Genomic DNA, 23,545 nt, shown 5'->3' with positions numbered 1-23,545 from the left:
TCACGTTCCTCCGATACCATCTCTAGCTATAATAATAATAGTGAGACTCTTATAAAGCGCACATTTCTACCTAAAAAAGATACTCAAGGCTATCACTACTTCTAATAATGGAGGGTTACCTACTCTAATTTTCCTGTGAACTCATTCGAGCCCCGAAAAATTAATTCGTTATTCTCTGTACAAGACGGTTTTCCAGTATGTTCTCAGGTGACTCGGGGTTAGGTTTTTATTTCTTTTTTTAACTCTGCATGATACGAGGTGTATTACGGTAAGATTTCATAGACAATGTGGGGAGACGTTATTCTTCAACCATACAAAATTTCGTGACCGTTGCTAAAAAGAATGAAACCTCATTCACATAATCGTATATACGTACGTGGCCTACTGAGTGAATGCAGCAATTTTCGGTAAGAAAATAAATAAACAAGAAAAACTGAAGAAACCCCTATTTGAGTGATGTGGTTGAAAGTTTGATTATCAGTGTGCTTAAAGGGATGGTACAGTATTGGTGGAGATGAGAATTGGGCATAATTTAACTTTTTGCGAGATACCAAGAAAACACTTATGAAATAATACAGAGCACCATTTTCAGAGGAATTAAAAGTTTATTTGATGAAAATCGGGTTGGGAATGACTGAAATATCCAAAAACAAAGGAAAACAAAGCGATCGTAATAAAGTGTGGGTCCCACACTTATTAGAATCGCTCTGTTTTGGATATCTCAGCCATTTAAAAAGCAATTTTCATCAAATAAACGTTGAATTCCTCATGGAATTACATGCTCTTTCATATTTCATAAGAGGTTTCTCATTATCTCACCCGAAAATGTTAGAAAGCTGAAATTAGGTCTCAACCAAAATTATACGATCCCTTTAATTCGTCAGATCATCTCACTTGGACTGAGACCGTGCACGATGTCTATTGTTCCGAATTTCGAGACCAGGTGCTGAAAATCAAAACAAATGCATGGGCTCAATGACGTACAGATCATGTGACTTCGAGCTCACCTGACTGCACACGTGACTGCTCACACCTCCATAGTACTTACCAGTGACATGTAAACTTTACAATGAAGCAGTTAGCACTGTTATTCTTCCTTTGCCTACAAACTGACGGCAGTACTTACTACAAACTCGATCCACAGTGGCCAGTAGATTCTGATGCATTCCAGGGACCAGTTTACAGCGCTGCTGTAGATGACAGAAATGGCGAAGTCTTCGTCTCTCAGGTAGGGTTAAGTTTTCGTTTTAAGTCACCGTCCCACCTATTGTGTTTTGTGTATGTTATACGTTTCTTGTATGTATCTGCTAGTGCTAGCTGCTTTACTAACTAGATTTACTGCGACCAGCCCAAACGCGAAGCTACGTGGACAACGGAGCGCCCAGGTATTACTATTAGTATCTACTGAACTTCTGAAGAGCGCATCGTGCAATTCTGTGACCAGTGCCAGTGGTGACGTATGAGATCTGGATCTGAAAAACTCTTAAAAGAGTAAATTTAAACTTATCATCCGGCACGAGTCAGTGATCACTGCACTGGTGATGGTGATGTGTAGCTAATCACAATTACAACGCCACGGAAAGGTGACGCTGGCTGGAGCGCTTCTTTAAATGTATCAAATTTATGAATCTGTTTGATATTGCTCGGCAGAGCATTCAAATCCTTCACTGTTCTGTGAAAGAAGGAGCTGTTGAAGAGCTAGAGCCGTGTGAAATAGAATAGTTATCGCACTTATCAGGGTGATACACGTAGTTTAGGGTTGTCATACCTCTTGGTGCGTGAGCTTGGGCTGATATAATCCCTTCTTCTTCCAAGTTAGTGCATCCCTCTTGCAGAGTATTGTCGCACTTGAGTACAAAAAGGGTAGTGCCGTCACAGAAACACGCATGTGGAGGTGCAGAAATTAACATGAAACTAACTAACGTGCAAGTAAAAACCAATATTCTGGTGGACTATCGTAAATTGATGGAAGTGAGGCAGCTCTTGAAGGCTTCAACAGAAGGAGCCGTTACTGCTGCAGCTGGTAGGCTGTTCCATAGCGGGACCACACTTGGGGGAAAAAGCTATGCTGGTAGGTTTGGATCCGGCAGTGGTGCTGTCTCAGTTGGAGATCATGACCTCTGGTACCCGATGCAGGATACATGTAAGGAGGTGCAGCTGGAATGGCTACAAAACCGTTCATGATCTTGTAGAGCATCAGAACTTTGTTTTGGGCTCGTCGTTCAAAGAGGGATCTCCACTGCAGTTGTTGAAGCATGAGGGCAACACTGCTTTGTTGTGCGTAGTTTGCGGTAACAAAACGGGCTGCGCGTCGTTGTACCATCTCGATTTGGTTGATGAGTTCCTTGGTGTGAGGGTCCCAGACTGTGGAGGAGTATTCAAGAGTAGGTCTTACATAGGTCTTATAAGCCAACGTCTTTATGTTATAATCCTCTAGCTCTAGCTTTAAATCAATGTTGCCATGAGATGACATTGTGTTTATTATCGCACGATCCACTATCATGTCTATGTGTGTGATGTAGCATTTATTTTGATAAATCTGTGTTTTTTGAATTGCATTTAGATGCCATTCTGCTGGCATTCATTTGATGCTCTTCGGAATGGTGAGAGACAGGAGATGAATGAAGTGAAACTTCAAAAATGAATGAATGAATAAATGGAAGTCTTAATTATTGACTAGTAGAAAGCACTCTGAGTGTGCAGACCTCCGCCAAGCAGCTGATTTCTGCCCATACTCACATTTTGAAAATCATCCAATTTCCTAATAAAGAAACCTTTTGTTAACATCATCAGCTTCCTGCTGCGCGGCGGCACCTTGCCCCAAGCTGAGCGTGTATGCAAGCTTCAAATGCGCACAGCTTGAATTCCCAAGTTCATTGAGCTTTCCTGCAAAAAGATTTAAAAATCCTTCAAAAGTCCATATAAATTGCCAGATCACTACCAAAATATAACCATCTGTTCCTTGTGTCATTATCAACTTTTCCCGCAAGTTTCATTCAAATCCGTCCACAACATTTTGAGATTTTGCACACAGACAGACCGATAAACAAACGAACAAACAAACAAAACAAACAAACAAACAAACCAATGCCAATGAAACCATAGCCTCCTTCCTGTGCAGAGGAAATACCTTCTATGCATCTTGAACTTTATTCACATTTGTCATTTTTGCTGTGATAAAGTAAAAATAATATCTAACATTATACTTACGGTAAATTCTGTTCTATTCTTCCATTTTCATGAAGTTTGAGCTTTTGAAATGTAAGTGACTTGAATGCATTATACTGAATTGGGGAAATGGATTGTAGTTAAAAATGCAGAGTCTTTTTTTTTTCTTAACAGAGTACTGAAAATTTGTTTTGAACATTATTTCTACACAGAGAGGAGATGGGATTCCGCACATATTGGTATTTGAAGAGGAGACTGGCAAACTCCTCAGAAACTTCACGTACAGTAACAGCAGCGTTCTACAGGACCTTCACGGCATGAGATATCAATACAACCAGACAAACCAGATAGGATACGTGTGGGTGACGGATGTTGGTGATGGTAAGGATTACAATAAGGGCTGAGCTGTTAAAAGGTAGTGTGATAACTTCACCCAAATCCATACTTTTTGTGTTCACTGCATGTTTATTAAAGTTACAATTACATATCGTCACTGGGGTGACAAGACCTTGTATCTGCAAATTAGGTGAAAATGACTTCTTTTTTTTTTGATTAATGGTCAAATAATTAGTGAAAGGGGATGAATCCCACAATGATTGGAACAACCATCCCCAGCATTCCCACTGATTTCCACTGATCAGTTACTAGCCATCCCCTTTAAGTGATGTCCTGTCCAACTCCCAACTGTCTTTCCCCCAAAATGGAGCCACCATGGTATGTCAAAGGAAAGGCTATCCCATTCGCCATAGTGCTTTGGCCGCCATGTTTTTTGGCTCTCCTGAACATTTGACATTTATAGATACGAGGTCTTGTCGCCCCAGCGACGATATCCTTTATGATTACATAGGATCCATTTTACCACAAAAGTGGTCATCAAGCCAAGGTGATTGTGTGTGTTTACTAAACTAAAGTCTCAAGGTGTGTCATAGTAGGTGGTCTATGTGACAAATAACATATTTTGTGGATACTTTTTATTTTCATACTGGAGATATTTTAGCACAGAAGATTGAAAATGTCATCTTTTGATTGTTTCATAACAGGGATGTGGTATTATTTTCATGAAGTCTTTCATATGTGGAATGGAAAGTATACGTAAAATTGGGCTTAAACTTATCCTGTTTTCTTCGTTGTCATCCAAGTACAAATTGCCTAGATTTCTTTGGACATCAAGTTTCACATGTGCTTACATCACATTTCAGCTTATTTTTTGATTAGTAGTTTTGCCTTTATTATAGGTATTTAACTGCATCCTTAAATTTTGCACCAAAAATCATCTCATGGAGATGCATCCATCATGTAAAGTGAAATATCAAAATTTAAATCCTGTAGATATTGTTGCAATATTCAGTTTGATGTCCACCCTGTATCCCTCGTGCATTAGGACATATTAATGCCATTATGATATATGATCAGAAATTATCCTCATAACAAAACAAAGACATTGCTTCTAGAAAGAAACATGACTAGTTCCTAACAATTTTATTTATTTGTTTTGTTTTGTTTGGTTTGGTTTGTTTGTTTTTTTTTTTGGGGGGGGGCACAAGTATGTTCTGTGTGTTTGTGCTATTTTGTGGTACTTACACTATCAGTAACAATTGTTCTTGCCAATATATGCTGTATGTAGCATGTTGGCTCTTCAAAGTGCTGTGATGCAGTAAGGATGGATTTTTCTTTTCTTAATTGTGCTGTTTAGTTTCATACCCTGTTTAGATTTGTTTGATAAGAAAAGTACATTGTAAAGTTTGCACAAATTCATGCCTTATAAATCATTAAATGTTAACATAGAGCAGTTTGGGATGAGACATTTACCGTAAACCTGGGGAACATGTCTCAGTCAGAAAATTATTACACCACGATAACCAAACATTAAGAAATTATTATTTTTGTTGTTTACTTGTCAGGTCCCTACGGCTACACTGTGAAGCGTCTGCGCACAGACGGTGCCCTGGACATGATGCTTGGTGTGGCTGGGAAGGCAGGGACGTCCCTTCAACCACTCCAGTTTGGCAATGTTGCTGACCTAGCGTTCAATGAGGAAGGCACACTGTACATTGCTGATGGGGACGGCGGAGTCAACAATAGAGTGGTCAAAGTGGCGCTGAGTATGTTTCAGGAGGCAGCCACCATTTCTTTTGATGCATTGCTGTAAAACCAGAAATATTGGTGTCATGAGGCTTTTGAAGCTGACAACCTTTTTCATTTCATGAAAGTCTCGCAAATTGCTTCGGGCATTCAATGCATTTTATAGACAAAAACTTTCATTTGTATTTTATTTTTGTGAATCTTGGCTCCTTGAGAAATTGGCACTCGGTTGTAAGTTTCACAAATACAAATATTTCTGTTTTTACAGTACTTGAATATGCTTGGGGCTTTTGCACTCCCACCTTCTCCACCCCCACATCTCAAAAGTGTTGCATTGTAAATTGATAATAACTATAGAGGACATTGATGCATACCTACCAACTTCTCTTACTTGATAGGAATTTTCTTGATTTTTCACCAAGAATGAAACTTTTGTTCAAAGGTATGTGTGGTTTTTTTGTGTGTTTGTGTGTCAAAAACTTGCTAATAGTGATGTATGAGAAATTGCAATTCATTTTCTCATGTATCCCTATTATTTGTGGATTTCGGGATTGGCAATTATGTGAATTGCCCATGATGTGGAGGATAAACCTTATGCGCAGTGTTTTTTATTATTGATATGGTCATAGGCACAAAGAAGCAATGCATACAGGCGATGTGAAACATATGTTTTGTTTTTCCATCTATGCAATTATTATTATATTCTTTGCTTTCATTTCATTACACGGTCATGTGCTTAAACGACAAATTCATGAAAGTGGAATTAATGTTATTTATGAACACCCTTTACATATATCCCAGAAGGTGTATGTTCTATGATGATTAGGGCTGTATGCTCTAATTGAGTATTAAACCCACATGCAGTATGTTGGCTAAGGTAAACTAAAACTTTGCTTAAACAAAATAATGATCAATATGTCATGCATATTCACTACTTGGAAGATGCATTCATGTTTGTATACATTTGTATTGTAAAGGCCTATATCTTATTGACGTGACTACTCAGAGTGAACACCTTTTCATAACAAAGTGTGATATCTGATGATAGGGAATTCTGGTGGCATGGCGATCTGGAGTGTTGGCAGAAACGGAACAAACCCCGGCCAGTTCCGCATCCCACACAGTGTGGAGCTTGATGAAGGAGGACGCATGTGGGTGGCCGACCGCATGAACGGCCGGCTGCAGGCATTTGACTCGAAGACGGGGGAACTTCTGGGGGAATGGTCTTCCTGTTTCAAAGATGGTCAACCCTACTCAGTCAGGTGAGACTGCACAAGTGACCCTCAAACAATACAAAGTATGAGGCTTTGAAATCCTAATGTTATACCTGTTTAATACTCGTAATACCATTGGTTCATCTTTTTTTTTTCTGCCCACCTTTTACCAGGACGATAAGTGTCTCTTATCTTCCAAGTTTTTATTTGGGTTTTCTTCTGCTTTTTTTAATATATATATATATAGAGAGAGAGAGTGCGAGAAGGGGTCTCGACCATTTACAGCACCAGTGTAACTCCTTCATTATTTATATTCAGTGCTCTGAAGTGCAATCTAGCTACGTCCACGATTGCTCTTCTTATATGTATATATATATATATATTTTATTGGGGGGGGGGGGCCACTGGGGGCAACACTGCAGAATATTACAAAGAAGTCCTCAAATGTTGGCCTAGAAATCTGGTACCTTCCAGTCCATTGTTCTGCTGGACACTGGAGGTATTATGTTTTCTGTATTTTAAATCAATAACGACACATAGCAGAGCTGATATCTGTTATGCTTTAAATGTTTCTTCTTTATGAAAATGTGAAGAAAATATTTTTTGAATGAAAAGTGTTCTTTTTTTATTATTTTTATTTGATATATTAGACTTTATTGTTTGCAATATTTCTATTCTTATACCAGAATGTGATCTGTACCTTGAAGATATGTTGTTGTTCTATTTTTTGTTTTTGTTTTGTTTGTTTTGTTTTTTACTGTGCATCAATATGTTTTTTGATCTGCAGAGTTTGACAGCCCTTAGGCAAGCGAATAATGTTACATACACATAGAGTAAAACATGCGGGTGCAGATGCTCACAATGACCGAGACTTCTCTGCACTGATTGTTGTGTTCTCACTGTCTCTACAGGCTTAGTAAGGACAAGGGTCATTTCATAGTGACCCAGCTACAGTCCAATCAGATCGCCCTGGTCAAGGCCCCACCTAAGGCAGGCCCCATTGGTGAATGCCTGAGACTGGACACCATCCCCACGGGGAACGACACCAAACCTCATCTTGTGGCAGTCAGCCAGCGGAGTGGGGCTTTCTACGTCGGCGAGCTGGGCTCCCAAACGTGTCAGAAATTTGTGCCGGTCTAGCTGTTGTGTGGTGTGTTCCTCACCCTGACTGTTTAACCTCAAAGATAAAGGTGCAATTTTCAAAGGAAATCTTTCTGAATCCAGGGCTCAAGGAATGCCCATTTTAGAGATGAATAGACAAGTCTTATGTGCATTCTCTGAAGCTGTCTATGTATTGTATACAAGGCACAACATTAAATTCTTTATGTGGTGGCCCAAATTGGGCATCAAAATCATCAAATTTAATTTTTGGGTGGCCTGACAATGAATTCAGTGACCAGAAAAGATAATGAAAAACATGAAAATAAATAATTTGATTAGATGTTGAAATGATAAATTAAACCACTATAGTGATTATGTGAGAATTGGCAGGTACAATAAAGTGGTTCAAATACAACACACTGTAACCAAGGAGTAAGAAAGTAAAACATGTGACACTGAAGTTATTTTAATAAAACACTAAATCAATCATAAACAACGATGACAGAAATGATGAAGGGCTGCAAAAACCATGGACTGTTCTAAGTCCATCAAGTCTAACATGTGTGATGATCAATTAGGCCATGAACATTATTCCTTGCCTGGCACCAAAATGTAGTGTCAGGTAAAGATATAGTGTATGAACATGTCATATTCACATTAGTATGTCTTACAAAGGGTGTATCTACTTCTATGTTCAGATTAATAAATTTAGGTTGTGAAATTTGGCAAAGAGAGGAAATAATTTGACAGAGTTGAACTTATTTGGCCAGGATGACTGGCATTTCGAAACCCTTGTCAAGTCAGTCACATGAAATGCATGCAGTTATCAAGCACTGAGCTGCAAGTTACTTTTCCAGTTTTACGGATGAGAAAGACAAATAGAATAATACAACGTACACGCTCAAACATTTTTGGTAGCCCAGTCTGGGCCACCAATACATTATTTCTTGAATAATGGTGGCCCAGCATCTGTTTCTGGTGGCCTTATACATACATATATAATCAATATTGATAAACCATGTCTGCACCACATTAGCTTCTTTTTGGCATAGTTAATGATAATCATCCAAGACCTAAATAATCCAGTGATAATTAGGCCTTATCACTGCCAATTCTTTTGCAAAGTGCTTTCTTCAATCATAAATGAGCAATAGTTGTGTCAAGGAGTAATGACTCATCCTTGTTTGTAAATAGTCTTAGTAATAATCTTAAGAATAATCTGAAATACTGCAAAATTTGCTCTGCAAAATTGCAATAATCTTGAATAAGATTACAAAAAAATTGTTTTGATGGTTCAATATATTTACATTTAGAGTTATGCATGTGTTAGAAGGTCTTTGCAAGGTCTCTTCTCTTTATATTCTATTGATTTCAATTCCTCATAAGTCTAATTTTCTCCAAGTCGAAGCTATTTCTACAGTTCAGATGAATTTGACTTAGGCAAGGTGGACTGGATAATACACATATTGTTGACTGTTCAGAAATGTACTCCCTTCAGAATGAGGAGTTGCTATTTCTACTGTGAGCTGTCCATGTAGCTTGCAGCTTCTCTCAACAAGAAAAAAGAAAACAAACCAGCAAAAAAGCTATAGTTGTCAGAGATTGTGAAGGCAAGCTTTCAGTTTAGATTCAAATGTTTCTGTTAATGAAAGTTAGGAAAGTGAATACTGGTATGTAGTTGCCAGATGTTTGTACGATCATCTTGTTGCATTTTTCTTTCTTTCTTTGGCCCTAGTTCATTATATAATATTGAGAGAGAGGTATAATCTGAAATCCCATGTTTAGTTTCACAGTTGTCCCTTCAGATGTCCCTACCCCCATATTTCATGTATCAAGATCTGTCATGAACACAGCATTCCCTGACAGACCATGTGCCTGTAATTTGTGTTCAAAAGCTCAGGGATCTCTTTTACAGCAAAGGCATCTTTTCCCTAGGTCATAAAAGGAAGAGCTTGTATGTAATTTGAGCAAGATAATACCACAAACTCTTCAGTGTTAGTATCGATGAATCCATCTTCAGGGCATTGTAACTTATTGGGGCCATAACTGGGGAGCTTCCAAAGAACAAAATCACTTTCAATGGGTTATGCAATGAGCCATGTCCATTGCTATGTCAGTGAATAAATTATCACTTGTTAGGTATTCTTGAAGTCCCCAGGTAGATATTGGAAAAAAAAAACAGAACCCAAACTGAATTGGTCTTTAACAAGTAGTGTGCCAGGTCATAAGTCATGAGTAAGTTGGTATCAGTTACTGCATGTGCCGAATAGTTGGCAAGGTTTCATTTTTGCAAATTTTGCAAGTCAGTTGCTATTCATTAATTTAAAGATATACAAAAATATCATCTCAGATCCCGACATGTTTAATGTAAAGTGCACGCATGCATTTCTGAGTTCCATACTGTATTGCTTAGTTGTGAATTTAATGTCTTGCGAAATTGTCAGTAAGTCCCAAATCGCAAAAAGATTAAGACTCGCTAAATGTATGGTGTATACAGTATTCGCATGGAAAATAAGACTTTGGATTGTAAAATCAGAGTTTATTGACTGATTAGGTGCACATCAAAAGATGCAACATTGTTATGAAATGTTTTGCTTATGCATTTCGGAAATATTTGTTAACATTTCCATTAGATCATAAGAAGTTATTACAATACATTCACTATGATCCCTGCATCTTTTTTTATGTGATACTTATCAGGAATCATTCAAAGACAGTGTATAGATATTTTAATCAATATATGTTATAAGCAAGAGAGTATTAAGTAGAGGGGTGAAAGCGGAAGTGTGGATTTTCTTCAATTTGTTTCCCTCTAACAAATGAAATTTGTAAGATCACAACTACTAATATGTAATATAACAAACATGTCAGAAAAAGGAAGACAAATTGAAAAAAATATCGTACCATTTGTTGGGCAGCTTATTTTGAACTCTATTCCTATATAGCTTTTAGCAATGATCAATTACTGTATACGCTGTTATTTTTCGCGTACATATATTTTCGCTAATGACGAGGCCATAGGCATTTTCGCGAGATGTTGTTTTCGTGAATTGATGCCAACGTTTACGTTAATGCACTATCAACATGGCGCATGGAGACATTTTTGCGTGTTGTTAAATTCGCGATCCAACTGTGATTGGCGAAATTTGCAAAAATTAAACCCTCGCGAAAATAACAGCTTATACAGTACGCTGTACCTTATTATGTGCTCTAACTGTATTTTATCAGTATAATCATTTTACACAGCAGAGACAAAGTGTGGCTAGTGTAATACAGTTTCTTGTGCAGTGTCTTCTTATATCTTATAAAAAGGGGAATACTGTAAAACATGAAATATTCGCGGCATGAAATTTTCGCGAATTGGAGCCGAAAGCCTTTTTCGTGGCATGAAATTTTCGCGAATTGCTACTGGAATTCAATGCATGTAGTGTAGACAAAAGCTTTCGCGTGCATTTTAATTTCGCGAATTTTGGCGCTCGCGAAATTCGCGAAATTAAAATGCACGCGAAAATTTCTCGTTTTACAGTAAACACCCAGTGTTTTTAATAATGCTGCTATCACATTAAGTTATCAGTCATTTTGTCTGTAAATGTTTAAAATGCTTTAAATGTTTAGTGACTTACTAAGCTTGAATATATAAACTCAATGTAAACTTATCATTTCATCAGTACTAGTGTTTGAATGTTTTTCAGAAATGTTGTTAAGTGACATCTGTAAAAAAAAAATCTATATTTTTCTTACATGACAAAAATATGAATAAAAAGATGGAAGTAAGCAAAGTTGGTCTGTGCATATGTGCTTGCTTGTGTAATGTTTGTACGCTGTATGTGAAATAATCTTGAATATACTTATAGGCAATGCCCAGCAGAATCATTAATGTATTTATAGATGCTTTTAAAGATGTTGAAATATCTCTCTCTCTATATATATATATATGTATATATAAATATATACATATATATATATATATATATATGCATATATATATATATACACACACTGTATACACTGCATAGATATATATGTATATATGTATATATCATATATATACACACACACTGTATACAATACACATATATATATATATATATATATATATATATATATACGTGTATATGTCTCAAGACTTTAAAGACATTCTTTGACTTGAGAAAGAGCAGGTCGCTTGAAAGTTTGAGTGCAGAAAAAAGCCTTTTTTTGTCTTATATGTACATATATATATATATATATATACATGTACATATACATATATATATATATATATATATATATATATATATATTGACCCTGCATCACAAAACCAACAAAAAGTCGCCAGACACAGATATTTGATTATGGACAGATTCTGAAAGAGCAGACTCTAAGCTTTAAAATGATGTATTTCTCAATTGCAGTGGACTCTCATAACCTATTTGAATATTGGAAAGAAAGCACACACTCGGGGAAAGTGTGAACCGAGAAAAGAGGTTCTGAAGTGCAAGGTCTATAAAGCGCTTAATCTTCACCAAACGTGGGACAAAATCAGGGCGTAAACCACCGGAGCAACAACAGTGAAGAGATTATCAGATTAGGCTGAAATTAAATATGCTCTATTAACACATTCTGTCCATGATTACTACCAACTTTGAAAGCAGTAGCATTATTCTTTCAAAAATTACTAGACTTGAAAGTCAAGAGTGTGCAAAAGGTTATCAAGAAATGAAAAGGAGCCTCTAAGACATACCTTATCCCACAACTCTACAAAAGAAGGGTCGTAGAAAAACTACTAAAAATTCAATTTCCCATTCATTTTATGATCCTAAACTTAAGAATAATGTAGAAGAAGGGTCGCTCTATCTGAAAATATGAAAAACCCAATATTGACCTAGTTGACCCGTTTCTCCTTTTTTTTGAAGTCCTCACATAAAATCAAGGGGTGCGACTTTTTGTTCGTTTTGTGATGTGCATGGTCATATACTTTATATATGTATATATATATATATATATATATATATATATATATATATATATATATATATATATTTATATAATATATGTATAAACCATTGGTTTGAACGTATAAAAAAAGACATTAATTGTGAAAAACACAAATCCAAGATTTTTTGCGTGTCCCAAACTATATCATCGCTGCAGGGACCTGTCCACCCATTTCTCCTCCCTTCTAGTGGGGATTTACAGTTCTTCGTTTGTTTGTTTGTTTGGTTCTTTTTTATTCATTAGATGAATGTATCTTTGTTCTCTCTTGTGCTCATTCTTGAAAATTACTTAAGTAGCCTCAGGTCCAATTCCTTTACTATTCACTGTCTAAAAATACATCAATAATGAACATAGACGTAAATAAGTCATGCATTGATTTTGTTTTCAAATCTATTTTTTTTTAAATATCGTAGATTATTTCAATCTGTTTTGGAATTCCCTTTCTATGCAGCACCCCAATTCTTTCATAGTATCATTGGTGTGTGCAATTAAAACTTCCATGTTCATAACAATGCAATGGGGAAAAAGAGAAAGATGAAAGCTGAAATGAAATGAAATGAAATGAAATGAAATGAGAGCTGTTCAGGTCTCTTACCGCGAACACAACGTCAAAGACAACATCAAAATAAAAATCGAACGTTACTCCTCGACAGGGTGGTAAACCTTCATTCAATGCCTGAGGGTTAAGAATTTGGTTGATGCTCATGAAAAGATCTGTATCGAATATTAGATCATCCATTGCTTACGTAACTTTTTGTTGACGACATATTTACAGTGTGACGTACACCGACAAATCAATAATATATTAAATGGAACTGACTGCCAGTCTATTATAATCTCGTCCCTATGAACAAGTTAAATTCTAAGCGATCGGAGTAAAACAAATAGGAAGAAAACTTAAAACATAATGGAAACACTTTTGGGGGGTTATGTTCAGAACAGTAGCTACGTAGACAAAGGTTGACATCTGACAGTCTCTGAAACTGATAATGCTAACACCTCTATTTCCCAATAAACAGTGCCACAATTAAACAAAGACCTCAGTAATCCAACCTTTATGAAATATCTCAGAAAAGACAAAACAACTAACCAACCTACCTACCAACCAACCAACTAACCAACCAACCATCCAACCAACCAACCAACCAACCAACCAACCAACCAACCTAACAAACAAACAAACAAACAAACAAACAAACAAACAAACAAACAAACCCAAATAACAAGACATGGTCGATGCCACGCTTTTAAAAGTGTGTGTGTGTGTGTGTGTGTGTGTGTGTGTGTGTGTGTGTGTGTGTGTGTGTGTGTGTGTGTTTTGGGGGCAGTTTATATTAATTCTTGGTGCCACTTCCGGTTTTCTCCAATTGACAAGCAAAAACAAACAAACAAACAAACAAACAAAGCCAATTACCCGCACTTCTAAGGCTTCTGATACTAAAAAAAAAGCTTAACTACGTCTTAATTTTTTATTTTTCTGGTGCGCCACTTACAGGGTTTAATAAAAAGAAAGTGGGAGGGGGCCCCAAGTGGTTAGATCCTATTCCTATGTATTATCACTAAAATGTTCCACCGGCCTTGCAAGAGACCCATAAGGTGTAGCGTTTACCGAAGTTTCGCAAGTGATATAGTCTATCACACTGTCGATAATATCTGCAAAAGTCGAAAAAAAAAATGTCCATGCATTATCTGAAAGAAGATCCCCAATGCGGTCTTTACCCCGAAAGAACGTGGCTCGATAATCTTTATGACCTTACTGCAATAACTGAAATAGCTCCATCTACGTCATGTCTTTGCCAGCGTCGGCTTCCCTCGAGCAAACATAGGAACTCTTATTACCTGTCTACATAAGGAGTGGGGGGGGGGGGGGTAAAAGTGCTTATACCAACTTTTGGTTTGTTTCGGTAGATACACACATAATTCAATTTGATTGCAGACCAATTTTAGTACTACATGACAGAATAACTGAAGCACAGTCAACTGCTCATGCTACCGCATTAGAGGTTTTAGGGACTTTGAAATCGAAATAATTTGAGTGATATTACATGGACTAACGCATTTCCTTGTTTACCATGCAGCAAATAAATGTACATTAAATATGTAAATGTGGCCATAGCTTAATTCTCATGAAGGTAACAATGATTTTTTTTTTTTCAATTTATTTACCGCGGCCTGGTAAATCCTCAGTTTTCTTTGGCTTTTTTTTTCTTCCGTCTAGATGTAACATGGCAAATCAATGTGATAATCTTGAAACTTGTTGATTGCCCGTTTAACCCAATTTACACTTTAAAGTTTTGGGACTGCATTATCAAATAAATGCTGTCAGAAGTTAACTTGCAGTGCCGCCCTCATACGACAACAATACATAATTTGTTTGCGTCGTTCGTCGACCTAACTCTGGTCGATGCGAAATTGCATGTCGCTAGAATGTTCCATGCCACTAAACGTACATTTCATCATTGATCTCGATTATCACAAGTAGTATCGTTTATGTTTTCAATAAAATTCTAGAAATTACGCAAAGGTACCAGGGACCAGTGGTAAAGTGGCAACATTTGTTAATAGATTTAAAACTCAAGCTATAGCATTTTCCCAATTGTGAACAATACAGACAGTCCCCTACTTGTAGCAAATTGCTGTTCTGTGTCCGTGCCAACATTATACCCACAGTCTACGTGTTTATCATGTGCAAAAACGTCGAGTAAATAGAAACTCCCACAAAGGGGAGTGTGCTTACGATAACGCATTTCCCCCCGATGTTTTGCATAAAGTATGCGCAATGTGTAACAGAGCAGAATAGTCCATTCACCAAAATGATGTACTTTCCTCACACCGAAAAAAACCCAAAACAAAAAACAAAACAAAAATCTGATCCATTGAACATGTATGGCCATAGGATGTGCACATCTTTTTTTTAGTTAAATGCAATTCTTATTCATCTTTCAGATATGTGAAAACGAACACCACAATACGTGTTTAGAAATGTCATGTTGACAGCATATCATTGTTCCATGACTATTCTAAACAAACTCGAGCAACTCCTCCCCCTCTCAACCACCGAATAAATTATAATCTTATTTGACTAAAAAGAAAGTATATAAGGTAGTTATGAGGAACCCCAAGTAGTAAATACGGTTGAAGTTCTATCGGCTTGCTGCAAAGGACAGTTTGCCTCATCTTTGTATCTCACCATAGTGTAGCCTTTTGATTGCCAACATGAGTGGAAAGAAAGAAACGATAGAGAAAAGAATAGTCAACAATGAGTATTCACCGCCGAATTACAGGACAGAACTCAGCGATCGTAAGTTTCTCCCGTAGCCTCTAGGTTTTCCCGTGTTCTATGATATTACTTTCTTTATCCGTTATGGTGTGTTTGTTCTGTCTATGATTATTATTATTTTTTTGTAGGTTGACATCATATAGTAAATGACACCTATTAAAGAGGATCTTTTTTCTTCCAGTAACAGTGAAGATGAATGATCTCATCTCAAATTATGATGAGTAAAGCCACGTCAACGCATTATAAAATACCTGCGTTTGCTTTTTGTTTTTGTGACCTTCAAAATAACGTCTACGTATACTGTTGAATATCATGCTTGCCGTTTCCTGTATTGTCTTTTATATAGTTGTTTACACGATGGAGTGTAAATTCGCTCCTCTAGCAAATATTTTCCTGAGGATTGATTGTCATTAAATGAACCCATTTAATTTTGCTTATATCAGGAAACATCTCATATAGCCCGAGTGGAGGGAGCAGCGGATCCTACTCGAAAGGGGGGAGCAGCGGATCCTACTCGACTGGAGGTTATGGAGGGCAGTATGGCCAGAGTGGGTCCAACGCGAGCGGAGGGCACAAATATAAGAAGTAGCAGACAACAAAAAGTTTAACCACTGGGTAAGCTGTTGTCGCTTTATTTTTCAAACGTGTCTTCACTATGACATCCAAATGCTTGTGCGCTTATTTATGTGTGTGTTACGTGTGTATGTCGAACTGTGTGTACGAAGATTTTATATTTGTACATCGATTGCCACATGATTATTATCTCTGCTGAATTTCAGCAAATTCCGGGGACCACCAGTGAAGGGGTCGATATGGTTGTATATGGAGTTAGAAAGGTTCAGCTTGAATGAAACTTCAGCATGTCTAGCCATTGACTGGCAGCTACTAAAGAGATTTTACCAGAGATTTCAACTTTGCGGGACGCATGCTACACAGAGCACGCAAGTCAAAATGCGTGATTGGTAACAAAAGATTTTGTATGCCATTCTTGAGGAAGATCGAGAAAGTGATTTTGTCAATCACTGTCAATACAGCTGCATGTACCATCACGTGGTCCGAAAGGGTGCATATCACGAGTTCAACACCGACAATTCATAAGCCCACGAGTCATAAAATCCAAGTGCTAGACATTATTAAAGTGGCAAAGGCCCACGAGCTCGTAATTAGCCCACGAGCTATACGTAACACCACGCCGACACTGGGAAAATAAGACCTATTAGCCCAACGCTAGGCAAACAAGGTCCACAAGTCTTACAATATTAAAAGCCCACGAGATAGACACTGCGTACCTTCTAGGGCCCGTGATGTAATGGCGGTCTCATGGACCCTTTTCACTGATTTATCTATTTATTCATTTGTCCATTTATTTATGTATTTATCTATGTATTTATTTATTTATTTATTTATTTACTTATTTATTTATTCATTCATTTATTTATTTTTAGTTAGTGTCGGACTTGTGGGCATTGTTTGTCTAGTGTCAGATTCATGGGCCTTTTTTTGCGTAGTATCGAGCTCGCATGGGCTGTATGACTCAGGGACCTTTTTTTTTTTTTTTTTTTAAATGTTGAGCTCGTGAGCCTTATGACTCATGGGATGACCCTGGCTCAAAATACCAATAGTTCAAAGAAAAACCAACCTTATCTCTAGTAATTGCTTATAATCCATTATACTTATTTTGAAGTACCAGGTATCAAGCACTTGTATATAATACATGTAGTACATTTAGTTATGAACTTGGGAATCATTTTGTGTATAAAACATTGATATTGATTGTGCATGAGCTACGAAAACTTTTGATTAATAAAGAGAATGTGTTGGCTCGTTTATTTCTATTCGTAGGTATTATGGATGTGTTCCGCCTTGGAAGCATGGGCTATCGACACCTTGACTGCCGACGTTGGATCGGGAATTTCCTCAGCTGGATTTGATCAACAACGTAGTTTGTGTAGTTCTTCTATTACAACATTCGTATAATTAGACAATATATAGTACAATGCAGTTGCAAAGGAATGTAGTAGAATCCAAGGAAATATTACAGTCACACCTGAACCTATAAAATTTTGTCTCAGAATGTACACAATGCCGCTCATAGATTGTTGATTGTTTTCAAATGCTTGTGTTCATCACCTTAGAGCACTTACGTGCAACGAGCAGTGTAGTTGTAAGTGTTCAGTTTATATATAAATTGATGAGACAGACAGGTGTAATTGCCAAAGCCGGTGTTTAGTTATATATTGTCATGTGTAGAGCTATAGACCACGCATCAATTCATTTTCTTTCTTTCTTTCTTTTTTGAGGCCAGTGCATGCCCTTATGGTCAATGTTCACTTAAGCAATGTCAGTTTTATGTTGAAGATTGTGTAGTCATACTTGTTACCAGTACTGCGGTAGAATAGTTTTAATGTAGTGTTGGTCTTTTAGTGTGTATGCAGGGAGTGCCTTGCAATGATATATCTGTATGATTCTATTCTATTCTATTCTATTCTATTCTATTCTATTCTATTCTTTTCTTTTCTATTCTATTTCATTCTATTCCATTCCATTTTATCCTATTTCATTCTGAGCGATAATATGTTTCCCTTCTCACAAACAAGGATACAATAATAAGATTTATTTGTTGGGCAGCAGTTAAAGCAACTATAGTAACAGTATGTCTGGGCTATATACTTTTTCTATGCTTACATTAAGTGTTGTATTGTTTGAAGGTTCACAAGTTGTGCGATTGTTAATGTATGCAGACAAGCTGTGTGATTATTATTGTACGTAATAATTCATGGAATGTGTGTTGTTCTGTCTGTTTGATTTTTAAGGTATTTGCCCTGGTTTTAGTCTTGGATTTGCTTTTGCAAATAGCCTATGCATGTTGGCAATCAAAACAACTTGACCAGTTCACGTGCAGTTTGTCACGTTCCATCATATACAGTCATATATATATATATATATATATATATATACATATATATATATACATACATATATATATACATATATATAATACATATATACATACATGTGTGTGTGTGTGTGTGTGTGTGTGTGTGTGTATGTGTGTGTGTATGTGTGTGTGTTGAGATTTCACGTATTGGCTCCACGAAGAAATGAAGAAACAAACTGGTATTGCATTTTTGGCAAACAAAGCATGACTTTATTCGACTCCAATTTTTGGTGTCTTACGACTCATTCTTTGTCAAGACTCCTGAAGAAGGTGTAGGACGCCGAAAATTTGAGTCGAATAAACTTATGCTTTATCGGCCAAAAATGCATTACCAGTTTGTTTCTTCATTGGGGTCGGGCTAACTCAGCCCACGGGACAGCTCGTCCCACCCGTCGAAGGTGGGCCCGAGTTATCTTTTTTTGTTTTTGTTTTAAAGAATATTTTATTCCTCATCAATGGGAGACACAATGTGCAAACAAATTTATACAAAACTCTTTACAACAATTTCATTATCATTTTCATCAATGGAAACAAAATTTATACCAGAACTTAACATTAATTTGATAAATTTTGATACACTCTGATACATATTTTCACAATTCATATACAAACCTCTTTTTTTAAATCTTTTTTCACTACCAACCCCCATTCTCTTTTTGATTTTATTCCTTCATTACATTTCGAATTTTATTATCTGAATCACTAACCCAAAAATACTTTCTTTTTAACATTCATTAAAAAACCAACTTTAAATTGAGGCCAGTGCATGCCCTTATGGTCAATGTTCACTTAAGCAATGTCAATTTTATGTTGAAGATTGTGTAGTCATACTTGTTACCAGTACTGCGGTAGAATAGTTTTAATGTAGTGTTGATCTTTTAGTGTGTATGCAGGGAGTGCCTTGCAATGATGTATCTGTATGGTTCTATTCTATTCTATTCTATTTTATTTTATTTTATTTTATTTTATTTTATTTTATTTTATTCTATTCTATTCTATTCTATTCTATTCTTTTCTTTTCTTTTCTATTCTACTTCATTCTATTCCATTCCATTTTATCCTATTTAATTCTGAGCGATAATATGTTTCCCTTCTCACAAACTCTGTTGGTATGATACACACTAAGCACTCTAAATGTGCTTGGTAAAGATGCTAATGTAAATTATAGGTTTATCTACGATATGAATTGGTTACATAATTGGTTCATACTTTCATACCTCGGTGGTGTTTGTCACAAGTTGATGTACTTTACAGCTTAAGACTAGTTTATTTGTTGTGTTTCCTGAAGAAATTTATGGTTTACATTTGAAGCAGATGGACAACGCACTGCTTGTCATGAGCACCATGATCATTATCAAGGATACAATAATAAGATCTATTTGTTGGGCAGCAGTTAATGCAACTATAGTAACAGTATATGTCTGGGCTATATGCTTGTTCTATGCTTACATTCAGTGTTGTATTGCTTGAAGGTTCACAAGTTGTGCGATTGTTAATGTATGCAGACAGGTTGTGTGATTATTATTGTATGTAATAATTCATAGAATGTGTGTTGTTCTGTCTGTTTGATTTTCAAGGTATTTGCCCTGGTTTTGGTCTTGGATTTGCTTTTGCAAATAGCCTATGCATGTTGGCAATCAAAACAACTTGACGAGTTCACGTGCAGTTTGTCACGTTCCATCATATACAGTCATATATATATATATTTTTTTTTTTTTTATTTTTTTTTTCTTTGTCAAGACTCCTGAAGAAGGTGTAGGACGCCGAAAATTTGAGTCGAATAAACTTATGCTTTATCGGCCCAAAATGCATTACCAGTTTGTTTCTTCATTGGGGTCGGGCTAACTCAGCCCACGGGACAGCTCATCCCACCCGTCGAAGGTGGGCCGAGTTATCTTTTTTTGTTTTTGTTTTAAAGAATATTTTATTCCTCATCAATGGGAAACACAATGTGCAAACAAATTTATACAAAACTCTTTACAACAATTTCATTATCATTTTCATCAATGGAAACAAAATTTATACCAGAACTTAACATCAATTTGATAAATTTTGATACACTCTGATACATATTTTCACAATTCATATACAAACCTCTTTTTTAACCTTTTTTCACTACTAACCCCCATTCTCTTTTTGATTTCATTCCTTCATTACATTTAGAATTTTATTATCTAAATCACTAACCCAAAAATACTTTCTTTTTAACATTCATTAAAAAACCAACTTTAAATTTCAATATCCATTGACTGAAGTTTATTCTTAAAAAAACCCCAAAACAAACAAAAATCACCCAGACCACCCTTACCCCTCGTCCATTCTCCCCCTTACTACCCTACCCCATCCCCCTTTAAAATCTCCCATCACAACAAAACCCCAGAGACAACTAAAACATGTATGTCCTGACGTACATTATAACACATATTTCCATACGAGTGCGTCGAAAGGCATTTTCTGGTGGATGTGCAGTAGGCCCTACTCTATTAAACAAAAGCAAAACAGATTCTCACTTCTTTTTCCAGTTTTCCCACTTTTGCAAATGTATTGAAAACGTACTACGTATAACTGCTAACTTTTCTTCTTCTAACTTATCTTGCTCTACAAACTTTTTAATGAAATATTCCGTTGGGGTGTCTTATTTTTTCCTTCCGAAAAAAGCAATTTCTACACCAAAATTATAACATGATTGACTACGTCTCTTCCTCTTTATGACAAAAGGAACATAAATTATCATTTACAAACTTAAACTGAAGTAAATAATGATTTGTGTACACTACTCCATGCAATAATCTAGATTGAAAATCCCTCAAAACCGAACTCAAAGTGCTACTTCTTATCCTGCTAAAAATACTTTTTATATCTTTATTAGAAAAATCACAAAAATATAAATTTCTCATTTTATCTTTCACCAACGAATCGTCACTTATTTTCTTCACCAAATCAACATAAATATCTTAGGAGGTAATCTTCTCCACAGGAATTTTCCTCCCATTTCTTATAAAAATCGTTTCATCAACACTTTATCATTCTATACCTCTGTGTTCTCTGCATTCCTTTTCCAACCAATTGGAAGTGGCTTCATATATCTTCTGAATACTCAAAATATCTAAATTATTAAATCCTTTATTATAAAAATATTATTCTAAAAATAATTTCCCATTCCTATCCATCATATGTTCCAATCTGAAACTTTTTTTTCAAACACAAATTTTCATTATTGCTACATTTTCCTTAAATAAGGATCATTTTATTATTAAAAAAAAATCTCCTTCCTTATTTGATTTAATTACTCCTAAATTCCCTTGTTTTCACCCATGTTTTCAACAGATCCCTGTAAAATTCCGGTATAAACAAATTCAAAAGGTTAATGAAATACTTTTGCCCCCCCCCCCCAAAAAAAAAAATACCTTCAATATGTTTAGTAGCAAACTAAAAATATTGTTACCATTTCATTTCTTGTTTACCATTAAACAACCTTTTAACCCACATTATTCTTTGACCATTTATCAATGATGGGAAATGCATCAGTTTTACTCCCCCTTGTTCATAATCTAATACCAACACAGTTTTTTTTTTTTTGGATTTCCCTTGCAAAATAAATTCCCAGACAGCCGTTTCCAATTCGTTATATACCCATTCTGGCAAAGGGGTAAGAGACCCCACATATATCAAATTAGAATAAATAAAAGTCTTCAATAACTGAATTTTACCAACTAATGTCGAATCTCGTTGCTTCCACCATATCAATAATTTCTTTATTTTACTAAGTACTTCTTTAATATTCACTTTTTCTTTCACATCTGGATCCAAATTGAAATATACCCCTAAAATCTTTAACTCCCTAACTTTTTGTCCAAAGGAAAAATCATAAACACTATCTCTACTACTTCCCAATTCTAACACTTTTATCTTATCTTTATTAAGTTGAAGTCCAGAAACCTGTTGAAAACAGTAAAAAATCAATTCAATTCTCCTATATCGACTCAAAATCTTGTACTAAAAATGTAATATCTCTCGTTGGTATCGATAGTGTTACTAATCGTTTATCGGTGTTTCTGTTTTCAAGTTGTCTTTATGACGTCTTTTCTGACCGTAATTTTGATGGAATTATGTTCAGTGATTTCTTTAAAAGATATTCCCCAACTTCTGGAGGGTATAATGACGTAAAATTGATATTTCAGACTTTTTTTCGCGGTTCACGATCCCCATAGGAGCACGTTCATTTTCTGCGCGGTGTACGAACTCGGCACAGTAAGTTTTAGCTGTCGTTGTGTTACTAAATCTCCGTAAAACTATCACTTTTATCATGTATGAAGGTGTAATTAGGGTACCTAACACTAATTTCATCTAGTCTAATATTGCGCATGTTTGGTGAAATGTTTGATATTTATTCGCATGATTTCATCCTTGTCGTATCCGCACCGGTCTCGCCACCAGCAGCTCGCTCCCACACAGTGGCAGAGCTGAGCAGCGCAATACACAGCGCAATGCTCCCTGTCGCAGGCGCCAGGGAGCAGGCAGCCGCCGGCCGAGTGGCCGGCCAGCGTTTCCGGCCTCCACCGTAGCGTCGATACGGGCGGGCGGTTGACATACAGATGCGACTGCGGGGAAATACAGACAGCAGATCACCTGGTGGACTGCACCATCCATCGCCTGGCGGGAGGATGGACTGCCCTTCGTAGCCTCACCCCTGCTGCCAGGTCCTGGCTGAAGGACGCAGTCTTCACTGCATAAGACTCAAGATGACAGATCAGACAGACAGACCACAAGCAAGAAGAAGAAGAA

The 23,545-nt window shown here is 36.4% G+C and overlaps 1 protein-coding gene and 1 long non-coding RNA gene across 2 annotated transcripts; both read left to right on the top strand.

The window, feature by feature from the left end:
• The first annotated feature begins 1,034 nt into the window (after positions 1–1,034).
• On the top strand, positions 1,035–7,763 carry LOC139742199 (NHL repeat-containing protein 3-like). Its single transcript, XM_071652776.1, has 5 exons — positions 1,035–1,228; positions 3,381–3,549; positions 5,070–5,270; positions 6,299–6,512; positions 7,376–7,763. The coding sequence occupies exons 1-5, from the start codon at positions 1,070–1,072 to the stop codon at positions 7,602–7,604; spliced, it is 972 nt and encodes a 323-aa protein (XP_071508877.1). The 5' UTR covers positions 1,035–1,069; the 3' UTR covers positions 7,605–7,763.
• Positions 7,764–15,660: 7,897 nt separating this feature from the next.
• On the top strand, positions 15,661–18,599 carry LOC139742198 (uncharacterized). Its single transcript, XR_011711666.1, has 3 exons — positions 15,661–15,843; positions 16,266–16,437; positions 17,665–18,599. It is a non-coding gene; the product is annotated as an uncharacterized lncRNA (long non-coding RNA).
• Positions 18,600–23,545: the final 4,946 nt, after the last annotated feature.

Source organism: Diadema antillarum, unplaced genomic scaffold (assembly GCF_040938485.1).
Source record: "Diadema antillarum isolate AM-2024a unplaced genomic scaffold, OU_Dant_1.0 seq00000984_RagTag, whole genome shotgun sequence".
NCBI classification, from domain to species: domain Eukaryota; kingdom Metazoa; phylum Echinodermata; class Echinoidea; order Diadematoida; family Diadematidae; genus Diadema; species Diadema antillarum.
Note: the sequence above shows the minus strand (reverse complement) of the source record. Positions and strands in the feature narration are given on the sequence as shown.